This window comes from Triticum aestivum, chromosome 1B (genome assembly GCF_018294505.1).
Source record: "Triticum aestivum cultivar Chinese Spring chromosome 1B, IWGSC CS RefSeq v2.1, whole genome shotgun sequence".
Taxonomy (NCBI): domain Eukaryota; kingdom Viridiplantae; phylum Streptophyta; class Magnoliopsida; order Poales; family Poaceae; genus Triticum; species Triticum aestivum.
The window spans coordinates 255615347-255637737 of NC_057795.1; the positions used below are offsets into that span (position 1 = coordinate 255615347).

At 44.3% G+C, this 22391-nt stretch overlaps 1 protein-coding gene across 2 annotated transcripts; it reads left to right on the top strand.

The window, feature by feature from the left end:
- The first annotated feature begins 10444 nt into the window (after positions 1–10444).
- On the top strand, positions 10445–22135 carry LOC123118223 (carbon catabolite repressor protein 4 homolog 1). 2 transcript variants are annotated; one of them, XM_044538592.1, is made up of 13 exons: positions 10445–10699; positions 10964–11265; positions 15127–15883; positions 16358–16444; positions 16529–16612; positions 16687–16773; positions 16851–16937; positions 20495–20548; positions 20630–20721; positions 20813–20927; positions 21005–21155; positions 21286–21439; positions 21830–22135. In XM_044538592.1, exons 2-12 carry the CDS (start codon positions 11108–11110, stop codon positions 21429–21431), a joined length of 1818 nt encoding a protein of 605 aa, XP_044394527.1. In that variant the 5' UTR covers positions 10445–10699; positions 10964–11107; the 3' UTR covers positions 21432–21439; positions 21830–22135. The 2 variants fall into 2 exon arrangements, with proteins under 2 accessions (XP_044394527.1, XP_044394526.1); XM_044538591.1 differs by having other exon boundaries at positions 10509–10699; positions 21841–22135.
- Positions 22136–22391: the final 256 nt, after the last annotated feature.

Below are 22391 nucleotides of genomic sequence, written 5' to 3' on the forward strand. Positions count from 1 at the left end.
ATATGTGGGAGCCAATATGGGCATCCAGGTCCCGCTATTGGTTATTGACCGGAAACGTGTCTCGGTCATGTCTACATAGTTCTCGAACCCGTAGGGTCCGCACGCTTAACGTTTCGTTGATGATATAGCATTATATGAGTTATGTATGTTGGTAACCGAATGTTGTTCGGAGTCCCGGATGAGATCATGGACATGACGAGGAACTCCGAAATGGTCCGGAGATAAAGTTTGATATATGGGATAATAGTGTTTGATCTCCGAAAGGGTTCTGGAATTCACCGGAAGGGGTTCCAGATGTTTCCCGAAATGTTTGGGTACGAGAACACATTATTTGGGTCAAAGGGGAAATCCCACAAGGTTTTTGGAAAGCGCAAAAGGAAGTTTTGCGGAGTCCAGGGGCCAGACTCCAGGGTCCCTAGCGTCTGGGTCCAGACGCCGGGAACCCTGGCGTCTGGCCCTGGAGTCCGAGAAGGACTCTTGCCTTTCGGCTGAAACCGACTTTGTGGAGGCTTTTACTCCAAGTTTCGACCCCAAGGCTCAACATATAAATAGAGGGGCAGGGCTAGCACCAAACACACATCAAGAAACACCAAGCTGTGTGCCGGCAACCCCGTCCCCTCTAGTTTATCCTCCGTCATAGTTTCCGTAGTGCTTAGGCGAAGCCCTGCGGAGATTGTTCTTCACCAACACCGTCACCACGCCGTCGTGCTGCCGGAACTCATCCACTACTTCGCCTGTTTTGCTGGATCGAGAAGGCGAGGATGTCATCGAGTTGAACGTGTGTAGAACTCGGAGGTGCCGTGCATTCGGTACTTGGATCGGTCGGATCGTGAAGACGTACGACTACATCAACCGCGTTAATAAACGCTTCCGCTTAGCGATCTTCAAGGGTATGAAGATACACTCCCCCTCTCGTTGCTATGCATCACCATGATCTTGCGTGTGCGTAGGATTTTTTTTGAAATTACTACGTTCCCCAACAGCAATATGGGAGATCTCACTCATAGCATATGACAAGTTTAAAGGATTATCAAGCATGAAGTGACCAATAGATTTTTCACATGATATCCTATGAAGCATAGCATCACAACTAGGCAACTCAACATGCTCATCATCATATTCATCATAAATAGGTAAGTCATGACATGAGGAAGTCACACTAGCATGAAGCTTGGGAATATGTGGGTCAACGTCATGCAAGCAATCATTATCAATGTAGTCCACTAGTGGGACAAGAGAAGCACCATCACCTATGTTACCTTTGGAGCATCGCTCATGTGTTGTAGGTGAGGTGTCGAAGATCCACTCGTTGTCATCTTCATCTTGATGGAACCATGTGGGGGGGTGCATCATCGTCCACCATGGCCATCGTCGTCTCCATTGGAGGGATGGACTCGTCGAGGATAGGCGTGTCGTCATGTTGGAGACCTAGCACCAAAGAAGAAAACACACTAGGAGGAGAGGGTAAGTCCTTAGAAATCATAGTGGCCTCACATGCCCTATCAACTACCTCACTCACTAACTGCTGTGGCTCACTCACTTCCAGGATGCTCTCACTCGTATGGTTGGTGGAATCACTCAAATGGCTCTCAACCTCACATAGGATGTGTGGCATAGTCTCATGTGTGGGGCTAGTGGTGGTCACACTCATCCTCTCGTAGGAAATGCACTCAATGTCATATATGGTGGAGTCACTCATCTCACTCATGGGGTGGTGGCTCTCCTCACATGGCAAATGGGTCATCTCATGATGTTTGGGTGTTGGAGAGATGTAGGTGCAAATGTCTCCATGTGTGGTCTCGTAGCTTGACTCGGAGTAGGAGTCCAATATGGGTGCCTTCTTCATGTTGTTGAAGAGGTTCGTGCTCATCGCCGTGGCCGAAGGGGATGGCCCTTGCTCGACCATCTTGTCGTCGTCTTGTTGTTGGAGGCCCATATGATGTGGCACCTCGTAGCTCGTCTCCATGACCGAAGGGAAATTCCCATTCTTGGCCATCTTTCTTGAGGGGCTTCCGAAGATGGAAGTGTCGCCCTCGCTCGTAGGTGGTCGCCTTGTTGTTGAACATGTCGATGTAGGAAAACTCATGGGAAGTAGGCAAAGATGTCATACGTCCAAAGGCGAAGATGCCGAAGTGGTTGGTGTAGCCGTAGCTCCGTCTTGGTGGTGCTCGTCTTGCGGTCTTCTCTTTTGCTCATGAAGCATGGCCTTGGCGTGAAGTAGAGCTTGTTGGGACTTGTACATTTTTGCTTGGTGAGCATCTTCATGATGATGTTGTCGTTGTCGTACTTGAGCTCGTAGTAGATGTCGTTCGTAGTCGCCTTGCACATGTTGCTTGGAGGTGACTTGCCCTTCATGATGATGGTGATCATGATTGTGATGGTGGTTATCACGAAGATGTGGACGTGGACGAATTGGGCTTGCACCATTTTTGCACTCCGAAGATGATCGACTTGGTCGCTGATGCCTTGAAGATGACGAAGGGGAAGTAGACTTGATTAAGGCCCGAATCTCCTCCATATTTGCATCTTGCTCCTCCTTTTGTGCGGAAAGCTTGTTATCGATGTAGTCCCTTTTCCTTGCTTCGGAGTGACGAATGTCGATGGAGATGTTCTCGATGCGCTCTCGCAATCTTGATTGTGTGCCTTGTATTTGTCGTTGTAGATCGAAGATTGACGATTTGGTGATGTAGTTGTTCGTGCCGTCATTGTTGTCGAAGACCGGAGATGAAGTGCCTTGCCTATCCATCACAAGACTCAAGCAAATATGAGTGGAAGAAAGGAGAGAACTATACCAAATGTACCTTGACCGATGTTGAAAATGGATCAATGATCACTCAATGATGTAACAAGGAAATAGCACAATTGGTACCGATCTCGTCAATTTCTCACACCTACACAAGTAAGGCTTATGGTGGAGCTCGGTGAGGATAGTGACACAGAAATTTGATGAAAATGTTAGCAAGAGTCAATAATGTTGAAAGAGATTCACAAATTCGCAAGCGAAACAAGTAGACCAATAGCAATGAATGGCACACGAAAACACATGCACAGATAGATAAATGGGGTCGTGCAACCAAGGAATGAGCACAAAATGTGGAATCCATGAAAAACACTCATGTTGTACAATTCAAGAGATACGCTAGCACGATTGCTCAATAGGCGGATACGACACTTGTGCACAACCTATAAGATGCAAAATGGATAAACTTTCTATCCCAAGTATGCTATGTATGCATGGTTCCCGGTGTTTCTCTCAAGATGATCCAAGATGATCGGATATGAAAATCTTATATGCAATGTGGTATGATGCTATGGCACTTGCTTACAAGCTTCTTTGCTCTCTTTCTTTTGCTTAAAAGCTTTATTTCTTTTTTTTGTATGGCCACTTATGCGAAATGCACAAACCAAGATAGCAATAGTGTATATGCGGGAACAAACTTGTGACACAAGATATAATATGATAGCAAGATGATACCAATATGATATGGTATATATGCCATAGGAGGTGTAGACCAATGATCACTAATGTGCACAAGTAACGTTGCCGACAATACTCAATGGTAGTCTCGATAGGCAAGTGGCGCAAAATGGGCTAGGAGTTATCAATGCAATAGCCAGGAGAATGTACAATGATGTCGTCGAGGTTACCGCCCGTGTCGATGATGAGAGGCGGTGTTGCCGATGTCGACCATTCCTAATTAGCCGAAACACCTTAGGAAACGGAAAAACCACAACTCAAAATCTCAAGGACAAAAGTCAAATGGTGGTAGCGAAAAAGTGGTGGTGGTTTGCACTTGGCAATGCAGAAGTGGAGTGATGGGCTATACACGTGTCTGAGTTGAAATAGCCATCCCTAAGTAGCTGAAACACCTTAGGAGACATAAGCCACAACTCAAACAAGCTCAAACAACAATTGGGTTAAGTTGGGTTGGCGAAATGTATGGTGGGCAAGGTTATGCGGAAGTGGTGGTGGTGGTTTATGAAGAAGCAACCATCCCTAAGTAGTCGAAACACCTTAGGAAACTCGAATCACTACTCAAGCAACCACTAAAGCTATGGGGAACGAAATGGGTTAGGTTGCGAAAGTCGGTGGTGGTAATGCGGATGATATGGTGGTGGCCCTAGGAAAAGATGCCAAAGTTCCAAAACTTTGATGGAGTCAAATGGTGTTGCAACCTATTTAGGTGGATGGGGGATGTCAATAGCTACTCAACGAGCTAAAGAACACGAAAATCGGACCCCGGATGTGAAAGTTATGGGCAAAGCGGTGTAACACGGGAGGCTGAAATGCCAGGGGTCGGACATCCGGGGGTGGGGCCGAATTTCTGGGACCTGATGTCTAGAACCTTACGCGAAAATGCGCTCCAGGAGCTGGATGTCCGGCTCGGGGCACGGATGTCCGGCCTGATGGCCCGGATGTCCGGCCTGTGGCTTGGATGTCCGGCCCGACGATTCCATATCGGGATTTGTACTTCAAAACGCGATTTGGGGCATAAATTGATGATTTCGGGGGCAAAATTGCGGAGATTTCGTGGATGGAAAGCGGGGAAACTTGGAGGGGGAAGATAGATCCACTAGTAACACAACGAATCCACGGATCAAAATCAACAAAACTTCATCTCACCAACAAATCACAAAAAAAATTGGGGCTATTTTTGGTGGGGATTTTTGGATTTAGGACAAAATCAACAAAATCAAGCTAGAAAACAAAGGGTAGGGGCTCCGAAAACGTGATCAACGTGGCTCATGATACCAAGATGATGTAGGGTAGAACCCTAGACGCCCGATCTTTCACGTTTGGAGGGAATCCTACCAAGAACACGAAGAACGCGAGAGGGAAAATGAGGGGAACACGAGGGGAACACGAGGGAAACACAAGAGAAAACACTCAACCAACAAGAATATAGTCACACATGTGCTAGATCCTCGAAACACAAAAGGGTACAAGATCCGAATCCAACAAGGGACGATACATAGGGTAATCGGTTCTTCTCCGTGAGGAGGTCTGGAAGAGGGTCTTCTCTGAGAGGAGGTCTTGAATCCAAGTGGATCTTCTTCGAAGAGGTGTCGGTCCCTCGCGGTGGAGTAGATCCGGATGGATGAGCAAAGCTCTATGTCAAAGTATGAGCTATCACAATGCTAACCCTAACTAGGAGGAGGGGGTGGTCTATTTATAGTCTAAGCCACGAAGGGGTAAGTGGGAAAGAGGTACATGGGCCCTTGGCCTGTTCAGGGTGCGTAGACAGGCACCGGATGTCCGGGCTAGGGGTTGGATGTCCAGCGGCTCGTGAGGAGTCGGATGTTCGGGCCTCTGGTCGGATGTCCGGGCTGGACTTGCTTGTTTCCTGTGCTCTCTGGTTAGGCGGGGGGGGGGGGTCTGGGCGGGGAGGCCGGATGTCCGGGGCGTCGGGAAGAGCCGGATGTCCGGGCTGTTGGGCTCGCTTCCGGATGCATTCCGTGATGGAGGCCGGATTTTCGGGGGTCAGGCCGGACGTCCGGGCTGGGGCTGGATGTCCGACCGTTGTAGCAGTTGGCTCTTCTTCCTTCACTCCCGCGCACACTTGGCCTTGGTCCTTAGGCTCTCCATGGTCTTCTCGGGTGTACCTGAGTATGCACAAGATTCACGCTTGAGGTAGCATCCATATCTCGCGAGTGGAAAGTGAAGGTTTAGAGAGGAGCGAGTTCACCTTGTGTCCAATGGCGTATGTTCGAGATCTCGCCATATGTCCTCTTGGGGCTCGGAGAGTAGTCGGAGTATACATGGGGATGAACATGGGATGCTCCGCATCACAAGTGACTAGGGCGGAAGGTGTCCTGTTCATCGGGAGCAAAGCCACTGGGTCGGAATGCATCGTGTTCATCAGGAGCCAACCAGCTTGGACAGAATAGCCGAAATGAGGCCCGGCATACTGCAGAACGAAGGAAATGGGCCTTTTGTTCGATCGCGTACGGTCGAAACGGTGTCCTGTTCATCGGGAAGGGTCTGGTGTGCTGCAAAATGGTGGGAACAGACTTCTGTTCGAGCTCCTACGGTCGAAACAGGGTCCTGTTGATTGGGAGGGGTGTGGCGTACCGTAAAACAGAGGAAATAGACTTCTCTTCGACCTCCAATGGTCGAAACGGGGGTCCTGTTGATCAGGAGGGGTGTGGCGTACCGCAAATGAGACTCCACGGGCTATTGTTCATCCATCGTCGACTTCCTCCAGCCTCCACCTGCTACTGTTCATCCAACGTCGACTTCCTCCAGCCTCCACCGGCTACTGTTCATCCAGCCATCCACGGGGTCCTGTTCATCCAGCCTCCACCAGCTACTGTTCAATCAGCCCTCCACGGGGTCCTGTTCAACCAGCCCCTCCACGGGGTCCTATTCAACCAGCCCTCCACGGGCTCCCTCCGCCGGCTACTGTTCATCCACTCCCACCTCCTTGATCGGGGTCCTGTTCATCCAGCGGCAACGACCTCTACTACCAAGGGAACTTGTTCATCCAACCCCCACCGGGAACTGTTCATCCAACCCCAACCACGTATGTCTCGACTCGTTCAACCAACCCCCACATTTACTATTCATCAAGAGGCAGCAGGTTCGGTCGGCTTCAGTTAGCAGCAGTAGCAAAGGAAACACTCGGGTTCAGTTAACAGCAAGGGATCGATCGGGGTTCAGTAACGTAGCTAGTGCAATCGCTCGGGTTCAGTTAGAGCCCAACACCTGCTCGGGTTCAGTTAGATCGCAAGGCCTCACACACATGCGCTTACGTGTATGAGAGAAACGCGCAAACCTCCCTGCATTGCTCGGCCCCGACCACCCACCGTAATCGGGAACTCCCCAAAATTTTCCTCGCCCTCACTTCTACCACGATTTTTTCCGTCATGGATAGCCCAAAGAATGTCATGCAGGTGCGTCTCAGGCCCGCCCAGGATGAAAAGCCCATTTTCCGTCATGATTTTTTGTCATAGAAGTAGGAGCCCACCACATCTATGATGATACTGGGTTTTGTCATAATTATCGTCATAGAAGTGTCATAAGTATGACAGAAAAAAATTCGTTTGGCCCAAAATGTCACAGATGTGTCTTTTTCTTGGAGTGGTTACTGCTAATGCATTATCTCGTTGCTATACTATGCTTTCACAAATTAATTTTTAAATATTTGGTTTGGAGAACATTAAAGATCAATTTGTGCATGATGCTAAATTTAAAAATGTAATTCAGAATTGTAAAGAAGAGAGAACATGGAACAAGTTCGTCGTTAATGATGGATTTGTGTTCCATGGTAACAAGCTATGCATTACAGCTAGCTCCGTTCATCTTTTATCGTTGTAGGAGGCACATGGAGGAGGATTAGTGGGACACTTTTATGTGAAGAAGACGCATGACGTACTTGCTACACATCTCTTTTGGCCAAAGATGAGATGGGATGTTGAGCATTTTGTTGCTCGCTGCAATACATGTCAAAAAGCTAAGTCACAACTCAATCCTTATGGGTTATATTTGCCTTTGCCTGTACCTAGTGTTGCTTGGGAGGATATATCTATGGACTTTGTTTTAGGTTTATCTCGGACAAAAAAGGGGAGGGATATCATATTTGTTGTCGTGGATAGACTTTTGAAAATGGCAGACTTTATACCATGTCATAAAAGTGATGATGCTACTAATGTTGCTCATTTGTTTTTTCATGAAATTATTCGCTTGCATGGTGTGACAAATACTATTGTTTCATATCGTGATACTAAATTTCTTAGCCACTTTTGGAGATATTTATAGGCTAAGTTGGGGAGAAAATTGTTTTTCACTACTACATGTCACCCCCAAACTGATGGACAAACTGAAGTAGTCAATAAAACTTTGTCTACTATTCTTAGGGCTATTTTGAAGAATAACCTTAAAATGTGGGAATAATTCTTGCCTCATATTGAATTTTCTTATAATTGTTTGCTGCATTCTACTACTAAGATGTGCCCTTTTGAAATTGTGTATGGTTTTCTACCTTGTGCATCCATTAATTTGTTGCCTCTTCCATCTTCAGAGAAGGTTAATTTTGATGCTAAACGACATGATGAATTGATCTTCAAAATGCATGAGTTAACTAAGGAAAACATTGATCGTATGAATGCTAAGTACAAACTTGCTAGAGATAAGGATAGAAAACATGTTGTCTTTGCACCTAGAGAACTTGTTTGGTTACATTTACGCAAGGATGGGTTTCCTGATTTGCGCAAGTCAAAGTTAATGCCACATGCTGATGATCCTTTTAAGGTGTTAGAGAAAAAAATGATAATGCATATAAACTTGAGCTGCTTGTAGATTTTGGGGTTAGTCCCACTTTTTACATTGTAGATTTGAAGCCATATTTGGGTGAGCAAGATGAGCTTCCGCCGAGGACGACTTCATTTCAAGAAGGGGAGGATGATGAGGACATCAATACCATAGTTACACCCATAGCCCCTGTCACCACACATACTAGACCAATTATTAGAGCTCGCGCACGCCAGTTAAATTATCAGGTACTTTTGTTTCTTGGGAATAATTCCAATATTCATGAGAATATGATGCTACCTAAAATAGATACGTTTGTGTTGATTACTAATGAAGGGACTAACATGGACAAGAGGGATGAACACTGGAGCAGTATCAAGCATGGAGATGAAGGCGCACACGAAGGGAATCAGAACAACGTTTCTGATGGAGTTTTCAGCACTTTGAAGCCTCCATGATGACATACAAGTACATGGAAGAAATATACAAGATTCCATATCATAAATTTCGTTCATAGCTTATATTAGGTGCCGCATCACCTTAGTTTTAGGCCAGGCCCATGTAATTTCAAAATACTACTTCATAGACTGGTTTTAGAGCCCGTATTATAGGGGAAACGACTCATGAGGTGTTTTAGTCCCACCTTGCCAAGGGTGGACGAAATCCCCTCTCCCTCCATACAAATACAACCCTTAAGGCGCCGTTTAGACTTGGGTTTGTTTAGATTAGAGTTCTCCATAGCTGCAACTTGCGTCCTTTGTTTGTGTTCAACGACAAGACCAAGACATCATAGAACCCCACTTTCAATAATAAAGCTTTCCTCTTATATTCGCAATATTTAGATTACAATTTCAATTTCTTGCTTGTTGTTTGTTTGTATGCCGGAAATAGACCTTCGTGGTCAGGTTGATCGTGCTCCGGCGTGGTCAATAACCTCTTGGAGTTGGTTTAGTGATTGCTAAGGCGCGACGTCCTCACACATTCATAGTCAGATCATCAAAGTCTACTCCACTAAAAATGATAGCCACCATCTCATCGAAAGATGGGGCACCTTAGCATCTATCAAGAAGGATAAACACTGAAGCATGATTAAGAATGAAGATGATGCGCGCATAAGGAGAACAAGAACGGAGTTTATGGTGGAGTTTTCAGCACTTTGAAGCCACCATGATGGCATATCAAGACATGGATGAAATATACAAGATAACCTTTCATAAATTTCGTCCATAACTTAATATAGGTGCCGCACCACCTAATTTTTGGGCCAGGCCCATGTAATTTTAAAATACACTTAATAGGTTGTTTTTAAAGTCTGTAGTAATAGGGAAAACGACTTGGGACAAAATTTAGTCCCATCTTGTTAAGGGTGGACGAAAATCCCCTTTGTCTCCCCTATAAATACAACCCTTGGGGCGTCATTTTAGACTTTATTTTGTTTAGATTAAAGTTCGCCATAGTGAAACGCGCGTACATTGTTTATGTCTAACGACCAGGCCAAGACGTTTTAGAACCCCACCTTAATCAATAAAGATTCCCTCTTAAATTCGCAATATCCAGATTGTAATCTGAGTTTCTTACTTATTTTTCGTTTGACTGCAGTAAACAGACCCTCATGGTCAGGTTGATTGTGCTTCGGCGTGGTCAATAACCTTTCGGAGTTGGTTTAGCAATTGCTAAGGCGCGACATCTTCACACGTTCGTAGTCGGATCCTCAAAATCGGCTTCCACCAAAAATGATAGTTACCATCTCATCGAAAGACGGGACACCTTCGCCCCCATCAATATATCAATCAATCAATATATATTCTTTGGTAAGTTAGTAAATTCTTATCAAATAAGTGCTTCATAATAGGACGACATTTTCCTCCATCTCTCTTTCAAGTAGTAGAAATACTATTTTTTTTGATAAGTCAGTAAATTCTTGCCAAATAAGTGCTTAGCTAAAGATGATGAATAAATCCTGGCAATTGCATAGAATTTTTTTCTAAGATTTTAGTGCATCAATGTAATAATAGACGTGCAATCATGAGCTAATCTACTAGAATGTTTATACTCCCGTTGCAACGACGGCAATTTATAGTCAAAGAGAAAAAAAAGCAAGGCAGTCACAATCCCGTGAAAAGAAAAACAAGGCAGTGACGATGGGCCATTAGGGCGGAACATGTGGCTGCATGAAAGAAAATGAGAAGCGAGAATGGAGAATGGGCTCGGCCCAAGGAGAGAAGGAGTGATGAAGCATGTCCTAAAAAAAATGTGTATGCTTCTGCTCCCAAATCCACCGCACCATCCCGGAGTCCCTCGCCGCCGAAACCCCTTCCCTCCCCCTCCTACCGAAGCGCGCCTGCCATCTCGAAGCGGAGGAGCTCGCGCGGTTCTCTCCTGATCTTCCTCCTCCGATCCCTTCTGCAGCTGCTGGTGTGGCGTGGCTCGACGCGATTCATTTTGTTGGTAAGGAAGCCCTAGCTTTGCTGGGACTGCTCTTTGTTTTTTCTTCTTCTCCGGTCTCCTCTTGGACGCGAGCAATCGAATCCAGCCAGATCCCTTTATGCGAGATTTGTCTCAGTTAACCCCGTTCCATCCCATCGGTAGGGTGGACTATGAAGGCGCGGCGGGCGCATCCGCCCACCCATGTATTTTGGTCTCCATTTCGCGGAACCAGGACTACAATTTTCGAGATCCCGAATTATACTACTAATAACAGTTTATTTTCAGAAAAAAATTGGGGGTTCAACTGAACCCCCATGCCCCGTGTTAAGCCCGCCCCTGTGAGGAGCTGGAGCTGGTGCTGGTGCTGGTGCTGGTGCTAGTGCTGGGGCTGTGGAGAAGAGCGCAGCAGAGGAGGAGCAGGGGTGGAGGATGCTGAGCGTGGTACGGGTGCACCTGCCGTCGGAGATCCCGATTGTGGGGTGTGAGATCACCCCTTATGTGCTGCTGCGTCTGCCCAATGGGGCCATCTCCACCGAAGACGTACCTGAGACAGCGGCTGTTGATGGTCACTTCATGCGATACAGATGGTGAGCGAGCAGCTCGTGACTCTGACTTTTGGTTCAATAGGATATGCATTGTGGAATGATTAGTTCCGCTTGTGCGTTAGTACTAGTTAATTCTGTTAAAAGAAGGGTCTTTCAGTATTGATCAGATTGCTATATGCTTAACTACTTGCTAAACTCAGGAAAGTTCTGTTCTTAGTTCCTGAATATATGAAGCACAACCGTGTCAATTCGGAGCATTGATTGCTCTAACAAGCCAATTTCGTGTTTTTGTAAATGAATGGAAACAGAGAATATTAAATGCCAATGGTTGCCTTTGAGACGTAACTAGATTGTTGAGTTTGAGACGTAGAACAGTTTTCAGGACTCAGAAGTTGTATCTTGATTCACTTACAGATAAAACTATTGAGTCTATGATATGTTAAGCCACCACATGGGATAACCCAGAATGGTTATAAGAATAACTGAGTAATTCATCGAGCAAGTCAATATGCTGTCTGACTTTGGTTGCACTTAGAGCTCTGGACAATTCGGAGCATCGGTTGCTCTAACAAGCCAATTTTGTGTTTTTTGTAAATGAATGGAAACACAGAGAATATTAAATGCCAATGGTTGCCTTTGAGACATAACTTGATTGTTGAGTTGGAGACGTAGTACAGTTTTCAGGACTCAGAAGTTGTATCTTGACTCACTTACAGATAAAACTATTGAGTCTATGATATATTAAGCCACCACATGGGATAACGCAGAATGGTTATAAGAATACCTGAGTAATTCATCGAGCAAGTCAATATGCGGTCTGATTTTGGTTGTGCTTACAGCTCTGGACAGTTAGATAGGATCGTAAGAGTCGTAATGGAGATGAAGCCTGCTTGACTTGTAGAATGCTATCAATCATTGGGCAATAATGGTCCTATCCATCTTGGGTGGAATGGGAGCATTGTAAAATTTTGGGATTGCACTGGATCATATAAATAATTTTGTAGAGATAGCTATTCCACAAGTGCTATCAGTTTGTCCACTTGGGGTCACATGATTCTTAGACTGTGATACAATCCTTGAGCTGAACAGCACTTGTTGAACAAAGAGGCTGCTTGATTGTGCACTGAATTTTGACGCCTCTGGAGCTCAAAAAGGATTATTATATGTACTTCTTTTGAAGTACTGCATATTAAAATTGGTAGCATATTAGGTTCAGCTGCAAGTTACTTTACTTGCTTACGGTTAGTGAGAGATTGAACACACATTCCATTATTTTTGTTTTGTTGACTACACGTGTCCTTCTCTTTTGTTTGATCTCTTACTGGCCTTGTTACTCCCACACCCTTTGTTGTAACAAATCTCTACCCCTACTACTTAAAAAGAATGTAAGGTTCCATCTTTCATCACTTCTCTTCCCACCACCCCTCCGTCCAACCCTCCCCATATGACAATCAATCATCTCAATTTACTTACCTTATGAACCAATTCCACTTCAGTTTACTTACCAAACTTCTCATCAAACTATAAGGTAAATCATGGCAGGATTTGATGAATATTTATTTACACCATCACATTAATATGGGCAGGTAAATCACAAGCTAATGTAGTAGAATATTTATATCCTGTTGCAACGCGTAGGCACTGTCCTAGTTAATGTTTTATTTATGTAAAAACACTTATAACATATATCTTAGCAGTGTATCATAGCGAATGTATTGTAAGTAAATTTAAAGAACTGACATAATGCTTGAGTGTTCTAAAAAATGATCTATAGGCAGTGTACGAGGATGCGGTGCCCTACCTGTTGCTTACAAGCTGTGCGTATGCCACATATACAATTGGCAATACAATCACTGCCAGCTGGGTGTCCGGACGATTACCTGTTATTGAATGTATATAATATTGCTGTGCATTACTCATTACACTCTTGCTTGGATGGTTAATTCATTTCATCATGTCCATTGTTTGTCATGTCAAGTAGGTCTAAATTGCATTGTTTATAAGGCGTCCCACCTTTGACGCTTAGCCGACGCTTAGGCAGCAAGGCGCCCAGTGCCTTACAAGTGTGCCCGCTTTAGGCGTTTAGGCGTCCACCTTAGGCGCTTAGGCATCAGGGCGGATGGTGCTCGCCTTAGGTCGCCTTATAAACAATGCTAAATTGCATCAATTGGATGCTGTATGTTGAGAATTTAGTATTGCAGACTTATGAAGATAGCGGAGCTAGTCCGTTAACACAAGTAGTTTCATTGGTTTGCTTTTTATTAGCCGCTTCCTCGTACACTGCCTATAGACAATTTTTTAGAACACTGACACATTATGTCAGTTCTTCAAATTTACTTACAATAAACTCACTAGTCACTATGTTACACTGCTAAGATATATGTTATAAGTGTTTTAAGATAAATAAAATATTATTTTGCTACAACACAAACCAAATCTTCTTTTTTAACCAAATACTCCCTCCGCCTCGAATTACTTGTCGCAGAAATGGATGTATCTAGAACTAAAAATATGTCTAGATGCATCCATTTTTGCGACAAGTAATTCGGGACGGAGGGAGTAAAATATTAGTATTGCCCACCAAATCTTTTTTTGTATGCTTTCATTTTGTTTGCTTTTCAGTCGCTAGTTTGACAGAACCACATGTAATATGTACAATTGTGCACCATCAAAAAATTGTGCAAAAATTGTCGCAGAAACGGATGTATCTAGAACTAAAAATATGTCTAGATGCATCCATTTTTGCGACAAGTAATTTGGGACGGAGGGAGTAAAATATTAGTATTGCCCACCAAATCTTTTTTTGTATGCTTTCATTTTGTTTGCTTTTCAGTGGCTAGTTTGACAGAACCACATGTAATATATACAATTGTGCATCATCAAAAAATCGTGCAAAAATATGATAAGAAATCTGTCCTGTGCGCAAATTACAAGTGGTTGTAGTTGTATTATAAAAGAAATCAATTTATCTGTTGTGTTTTTTACGCAGGGTTTATTTGATCATATTGTTGAATGATCTTTTTTTGCTGTTGTCCATGTTACAACAGTGTACATTTATGATCTTTTTTGAGAAGTTGCTCATCATGCTTTGTATCCGCTTTATGCTACATTTTGAGTTAATAAACGTGCCCTTTATAGAAAAAACACATGCACAAGAAAACTTGAAATTTCCCCCTGATGTATTGCCAATTTTCTTCATCTTGCCTCATTATTTATAAAAAACTAGCAATGTGCCCATGCGTTGCAACGGATCCAAAATAGAATAATACATATTCACAAATTTGAAAGAAAACAGTCTAGTTTTGATATACATATTTCACTAAAAATATATTATGTTTCACTCAAAATATATTTCTTGGGCTGTTTTGATGAGGTAAGGGAGGAATGTGGTTGGTTTCAAGATACTAAGGGGTTTTCTGTAAATTGGAGCAGAGAAGTGGGATATTGTTGCAAAAAGGCACAACTTACATCACAGTCGTTAGATGCAGATCTAGTGGTCAGAAATGACGGATGGCAGACATACCATCATCACCAACTGAGTCTTTTATAGGAGTAGTAGAGAAATTGGAGCAGAGAAGTGGGATATTGTTGCAAAAAGGCCACAACTTACATCAGAACCGTAAGATGCAGATCTAATGGTCAGAAATGACGGATGGCAGACACACCATCATCACCGAGTCTTTTATAGGAATAGAGAAGAAAATGTATTTTCCCAAAGTGCCCTAACAAACTGACATCCAAGGTGCTGTTAGCAAGTTACCACGAGCTGATACAACTTAAATGAGCTCTTTAGGTGTTCTTTCGTGTCTTTACTTTTCCAGTCTTGTTCTCTCTTCATGGTATCTTACAGCTTTTGTGTATCTTACAACACATAGTTATACTGATTTGACTCTTCTCTTGAAGGTACCGCATACAAAGCGATCGGAAAGTTGCTATCTGCAGTGTACATCCAATGGAGCAAGCGACAATCCAGTGTCTAGGTTGTCTCAAGTCAAAAATACCTGCTGCTAAGAGCTACCATTGTTCTGCTAAGTGCTTCTCTGATGCGTGGCAGCACCACAAGGTTTTGCATGAGCGAGCTAGTAGTGCTTTAAATGAAAATGGAGCTGAAGAGGAGGAGCTATTTGGTAGATTTGGCAGTGGTAGTTCAGGGATTCTCAGTTCTGGGTCTGGCTCAATGTCAAATCTTGGACAGAGCCCTGGTGTTAATAATGGACCTGTTCCTTTGTATCCCTCGGGCTCTGACAAAAGCTCGGGTGAAACTTGGTTCGAAGTGGGACGCTCACAGACATATACACCGACTGCAGATGATATTGGCCATGTTCTGAGATTTGAATGTGCAGCGGTGGATACAGAAAAGAAAGTACCAGGAGGACCTCCAACTTCAATTATGACGTCACGTGTGATTCCAGCACCAACCCCTACTCCACGCCGCCTTATCCAAGTGAATGGAGATGTTTTGGGTCACTTGGATATGGACAGCCAGAGTTCTTCTTTCGGAACATTCACAGTGCTGTCTTATAATATTCTTGCAGATGCATATGCTACAAGCGATGCATATAGCTACTGCCCAACATGGGCTCTTTCATGGACTTATCGGAGACAAAATTTGATGCGTGAAATTATTGGTTATCATGCTGACATCATATGTCTTCAGGAGGTATGATGTGATAACCTTTGTTGTCAATTTAATTTTTGTGTGACCTATGTTTCTTCTTTAGTTGCATCATATATTTGATTTAATGAACTGAGAAAGTCTCAATTGTTTGCATAATAAAAATATTGCATCCCGGTGTACTTACGCGTGACGACTCTGTTCGACAACCTACAATGTCTCTTATATACTCTTGTTAGCCTGTTTCATTTTTCATTTGGGTCGTGACTTGTTTTCATTGTTTATAGGGACGTTGGATTTGAATTTATTATAGTTTGCCTGTTGTTTAAGCTTTCAAAAATATCTCGGCATGATCATTATGAACAGTTTCTTCTTTCTTGAAGGTGCTTATGATTATTTTCTCTTCTTTGCATGATTGATTTCTTTATTTGAACTAATTTGCATATTAAAAATGCTAAAAATGAGAAGTGCCCTAAGATTATAAAAGGTGACAATTAAGCAAAATGCTACTGATTTCAGGTACAATTGAACCACTTCGAGGATTTTTTTGCACCTGAGTTTGATAAACATGGATATCAGGCACTTTACAAGAAAAGGACAACAGAGGTACCTTTGAGTTGCAATTTATCGTCACAAATTGGTTAGATACCTTTCGTTGTCTTATTTGATTCTACTTCATTGTTGTCACAGGTGTATGCTGGAGTTCCTCATGCCATTGACGGCTGTGCTACTTTCTTCCGTAGAGACAGATTTTCACACGTAAAGAAATATGAGGTACCTCCACTGTACGTTGTAGCTACCTGCTGATTTGCAGCTATCTGATACTTCTTGTACTTGCTTGTGTGTAGGTCGAGTTCAATAAGGCTGCACAGTCTTTAACAGATGCGATTATTCCACCTGCACAAAAGAGGGTGGCTTTAAATCGATTGATTAAAGTAAGATTAATTTTAGAAGAGATTATATGCTATTGGATTCTGTACAGACTTTTTATTATCACACATTCTGTTTGAAGGATAACATTGCACTGATTGCGGTCTTAGAAGCCAAATTTGGCAACCAAGGAACTGAAAACCCTGGTAAAAGACAGCTCCTTTGTGTGGTACGTCAATCACCTTTCTTTCTTCAGATGTGTATAAAGTAGCTATGCACTTACTAGATATGGCATTTTTATATGCATGATTGGTAAAGGTCTACTTTTGGTCTATCAACTTCATTACCGTTCAATTTACACCCTAGACTCTCAGGACTGTTTGGGAGCTGGGTTCTCGAGTGGTGTTTGGAGAAGAGCAGGGCTGTCTCCAGATATTTGGGGGCTTGGAGCAAAAAGTAAAACAGAGCCCTAAATTTTTGAGAAAAATCATATAACTGAAGAACTAAAGTAGATTTAGTCTCACTTAATTATATAAGTTCAAATATATGTTATTTACTACAATAATTATAAATATATCAAATAGTAATGCTAAAAGAGTAAAGTTTGTGCTAAACTAATAAACTAACCTCATTTTGAAGCAACTACTTCACAAATCTTGGATGCATGATAGCTTGACTATCTAACCCAAACAATTTGACTGCAAAGCAGAAGATGAAAAATACTGCACATGTACACAAAAGATGGAAATAACCAAATTAACATAACCGATATAAGATGAACTGATGGAAAAAGTGCTCTAATACTTATTAAAAAATATATTCAACAATGAAGTAGCCTACATTAGTAAGGCTTCATATTATGTGAAAAAGCACGAAAGGGCTTGAGCTGGCTAATTCCGTTCCGCTCAGCGTCGGACAGCGCTACCGTGCAACTGTACAAGTCAGTGAGTGCCGTGGGGCATGGCTGCCTGCACCTGCCGCTGTCGTGCAGTCTCCTGCATCCCTGCCCGAGTCCTCAAATCGCGAATCACCGATGCCGAGCAAATCCCTGCAATATAAGATCGCTAATGGATCTAGTCAGTTGTGATTCAGGAAACTAGCGCGCTGATTTTGTGCGTGCATATGCGTAGGTTGATCGGTCGCTAATCGATCCAGACTGATTGAATTGATGGGCCAATCAGGAGTATCGTGTGTTGGGTCTTTCTTTCAGCACTGAGAAATAAACAGCACATGATCCCAGGCCTTGAAGTGGACCGTGTGCTGGGCCTGACCTATACCTATTGCCTGCTGGACTGGGGGGCCCCAAAAATTTGGGGGCCCTGTGCGATCGGCCAATTTTGGCCACCCTTGTCAACGGGCCTGGTGAGGAGGCCGCTTTATCATCAACTTTGGCACTTCATTCTTTACTTAGCAGTAGCCCCACATGTCAGAGTCATTATTTGGGAAGCGCCCTTTTCTCTCTACCCTATCCTTGTCTGCGCTCTCTGTTCCCTTTCCTCCTTCCTAGCTCGTAACACTAACACTTTTTCCTCCTTGGCCATCCTCTCTTCGCCTGCTCCCCACATGTCAAAGCACTGTCCCTGAAACAGAAGAGGTGTGATGAAAGAGTTGTGAGCAGCGGAAGCTATAGCGGAGGCCATAGAGTGGCCAAGGAAGTGCCCAGTAGAGAATTAGGTGGCAAAACGTGTTGACATTTATCCCAGGCCACACAAAACCGCCCACAAATACTGCTTTAGGACGGAATTTGAACATTTAGATAGTTGATGTGTAAAATAGACAGTTTTGAAGTTCAGGTTGTATGTTAAAGTGTTAAACCAAGACAATAGTTAACGGATCAAAAGTGGACCTTTTCCTATAAATGTGTACGTGCGATACACGTTGATATTAGGGAGGAAATTAATTGCACGTTTATATTAGGTAGGATATCAGTTACCCGTTAACTATGTGATGATATTTGGTACTCTGTAAAGAAATATGAGTATGATATTAATTGCACGCTAGACATGTTGAGTGCTCACCATTGGAGCAATCTAGGTCATTGGATTGACATGGTTTGACGTCCGAGACTAATTGGATCTGCCCCTTTGGGTCTTTATATATTGGTATAGATATAGATATTTAGCTGTTGAACTGCTAGCAGTATAATGCAAAATAGCACGTGGCATTATTTTTCGTGTTTAGTCACCACATTTAGGAATTAGAAGTTTTATATATGTAAGGATAAAGTAGTATATATACTACTCCCTCCGTCCCAAAATAAGTGTCCCCCCCCCCTCCCCTGCCCCACAGGGCTCTTTGTTTATCGTCGGTTTGGGCCGAAATAACAGCCGGCGAACCCGAGCCGAACCCAAGCCCCCGGGGGTGGCCTGGGGCCGCCGGCCGAAGCAAAAAGGCGCGTGGGTCCGCTCTGTCGGCGAGAGACAACCCTTTTCCCGCTGATCCCCCGCTTTTCCCCACCATTTCTCTCCATTTCCCCCCTTCTGCCCCTCTTCTCCCGCCATTCTCCTCCCTCTTCCCGCCATCCGGCCGCCATCCCGCCATGCCGCCGAAGAAGTATACGGCCCCTCGAGCCGCTGCCTTTGCTGATGCCACCCAACCGAAGCAGAGGAAACCGAGGGCGCCGCCGGCAAAACCACCGGGCATGTCGAGCGCCGACTGGAAGGCGGAGGTTCAACGCCGGGAGGCTTCCATCACCAACCTGACCTCCACGTGTTCTCCTGGATCGAGAAGTGCGAGAAGTGGGCGGATGTCCGGCGCACCCTCGCCAAGGCCAAGGAGACGTACAAACCAGACGCATCCACGCCGGGGGGCGGCAGATGGGCGCCCTGACGGCAACAAACGAGCCAAGACGGCGAAGGACGCCGCACCGGCTACCGAGCGGCTGCACTCGTCCATCGAGCAGTGCATCGCCGGCGCCAAGAACCACGCCGCCCAAAGGGAAGAGAAATCCGAGGCGCGGTGGTCGGCCTTGATGACGAACAGCGCCGTCAAGCTCGACCTACTCCTGACCAACGTCGCCGCGAAGAAGAGGAATACCGACCTGGCATTCCTGATGGGGGCGGACATGTCGACGATGGACGAGCAGGTCAAGGCGTGGTACCTGGCGGAGCGCGGCCTCATCTTGAACCAGATGTCGTCGACGACCGCGCCAACTCCCACGGTGACTCCAACGCCGCTTGCCAAGCCCGAGCGATGATGCCTCCACGACGCCCAGCACAGAAGCCGTGCCGACGCCGACCAACCCGCGCACGCCGACTCCCGCCAGTCCGACGCCGAAGGACAACGCCGCCATTTGATGCATTGCCTACGCGTCCTTCCTTTTGAACGCCGAACTTTCGAGTATGATTGATCGCCGAACTGTGGCATGGTGATCGTCGAACTATGTGGCAGCCGTTGATCGCCGAACTTGTGGCGTTTTTTTGGGTAGCGGGAAATGTCAAGTTTGAATTTTACTCGTCTTGGGGCCGAAACCTGGGGGCGTGGCTGGGAACTAGATCGCCCCCAGGGCCAAAAAGCACTGGCCGAAGGGCCAGAAAAGCGCCGGCCAGTGCGCTGGGGGGCCGAATGAGTGGAGATGCTCTAAGTTGAGATGCATGGAAACATCTGTATGTCAATGATGGGTGCTTGGTAAAAGGCGCATCTTACTGCAAGTTCCCCCTTATAGCGCTGAGTTTATGATGTTAGTCCTTGACCTCTGTGATTATTCGTAGTGGTCCAGGCTTGAAAGCCTTTTGATGTTATGGGTGTCTCAATTTTTTACTCTTCTCAAATGTTTCCATTTTGCAGGCCAATACACATGTAAATGTCCACCAAGATCTCAAAGATGTCAAGCTATGGGAGGTCTGTATCATCACATTATTTGTAGGCTAGCACTCGGCAACATCTGAAATATTCAGATTAACAGCAAGTATGGTTTTGCAGGTTCAAACACTTTTGAAAGGATTGGAAAAGATAGCTAACAGTGCGGACATTCCAATGTTGGTCTGTGGGGATTTCAATTCAATCCCTGGGAGGTGCGTATCAAGATCCCATCGGAGCAATATTTTTCATACTTATTTGTTTTCTCCAACTCTTAATCCCTTTGTGCTTCCTTTTGCCTTTCAGTACTCCACACGGGCTTCTTGCGATAGGCAAAGTTGATCAATTGCATCCAGATCTGGCCATTGACCCCCTTGGAATTTTACGCCCTGTGAGCAAGCTGACACATCAGCTTCCTCTGGTACAGTAAAACTACCATGGCTTGTTTATCTTTTCTCCTTTTCAACTGTTCTGACCAAAGGTTTTACTTGTTTATAGGTTAGTGCATATTCTTCATTTGCAAGGATGGTAGGTGTCGGTTATGATTTGGAGCACCAGCGGAGGAGGATGGACTCAGCAACAAATGAACCACTTTTCACAAATTGCACAAGAGATTTCACTGGTACTGTTGATTACATATTTTACACAGGTAGGTGCCTGATGCATTGTATTTGTATGCTATGTTTGCATTTTTGATATCTCCATTATTCTGGAATAAGCATTTAGTACCGTGATATGTTTGATGATTGTCAGTTGCCATGTTTCCTTTCTTATTTCAGCGGATTCATTGTCAGTGGAGTCTTTATTGGAGCTTCTGGATGAGGAGAACTTAAGAAAAGACACTGCTCTCCCTTCACCTGAATGGTCATCAGATCACATAGCACTCTTAGCAGAATTCCGTTGCAAGCCTAGAATCAGACGATGATGCCTTAGGTATGTATCAACTACAAGGACATCACAGCTCTCTAATTGCATTTCAGTAGCACTGTTGTTTTTAGCACAAACAGCATGGAGCTTACAAGACTGGCAGCTGCATTTTTTTTCTAGTACTTCCATTGGTGGTTAAGTCGCCATTTGTGCAAAGCCTTTGCATTTTTGTGATCATAAGTGAAACAAACGTTACAATACTGTTTCAGTGCACCGTAATTTATCTGAAAGTAGACACGAGGCATCATTATTGTTGTACATTCCTTATGGCAGATTGGTTCTTTTGGATCTTGTTGGGAGCATAAACTTCTTTGCCTGTGAAAGTGTGAATTATGACATATGGGCACTATTGCGCCCTATCTTGATTCAACGGTCAAGCTAACTGACTTTCTCTAGGTCGCATACAGATGGTCACATCAGCGTCCATGTTGGAGGTTTAACTTCCATTGTGGAAGGTGGAAGTTGAGGAGGGGCAGACGCGATCATATCGCCGGGGAAGCAGTCAATCAGTCTTAGGAAACAACCTTGGAAAAGGGAGGCTCATGTAGTGTTGATTATTACCCTTTTTACATTTCAACTCCATGATATTTAAGCTGCCCCTTTGTAATATTATACTTTATATAGAAGGGAAATCCTTTTGAGAGAAATATTGATAATAGATACTGACACCCATGGCTAGATTTTTCAAGGTCTTTTTTTTTCTCTGCTTGCCATTTTTATTTTGTTAGCGATTTTTTGTTTGTTGTGGACTCGTATTTATTCGTACAAGCTGAGACTGTGCGTCTAATTGCTGTGGAATTGTATTGATGGTGGTGTGGTGTAAATTCCAGGTATTTGTGTGTAGGTTTGGGGTTAGGGAATTTCATGATCAGTGGCATGAATGACTGTCTGATACAAACATTTTTGTTATTATGTTAAAGCTAATAACTCACACGCAAGCTTCTCTCCGCTGTTTTTT

Excerpts from the sequence above, each read along its gene's own strand:
- LOC123118223 (XM_044538592.1), top strand. The coding sequence starts at position 11,108 with ATGCTGAGCGTGGTACGGGTGCACCTGCCGTCGGAGATCCCGATTGTG. Across the intron at positions 16,445-16,528 it reads ACAAGAAAAGGACAACAGAG|GTGTATGCTGGAGTTCCTCA; the intron begins GTACCTTTGAGT and ends TTGTTGTCACAG. Across the intron at positions 16,613-16,686 it reads CACACGTAAAGAAATATGAG|GTCGAGTTCAATAAGGCTGC; the intron begins GTACCTCCACTG and ends GCTTGTGTGTAG.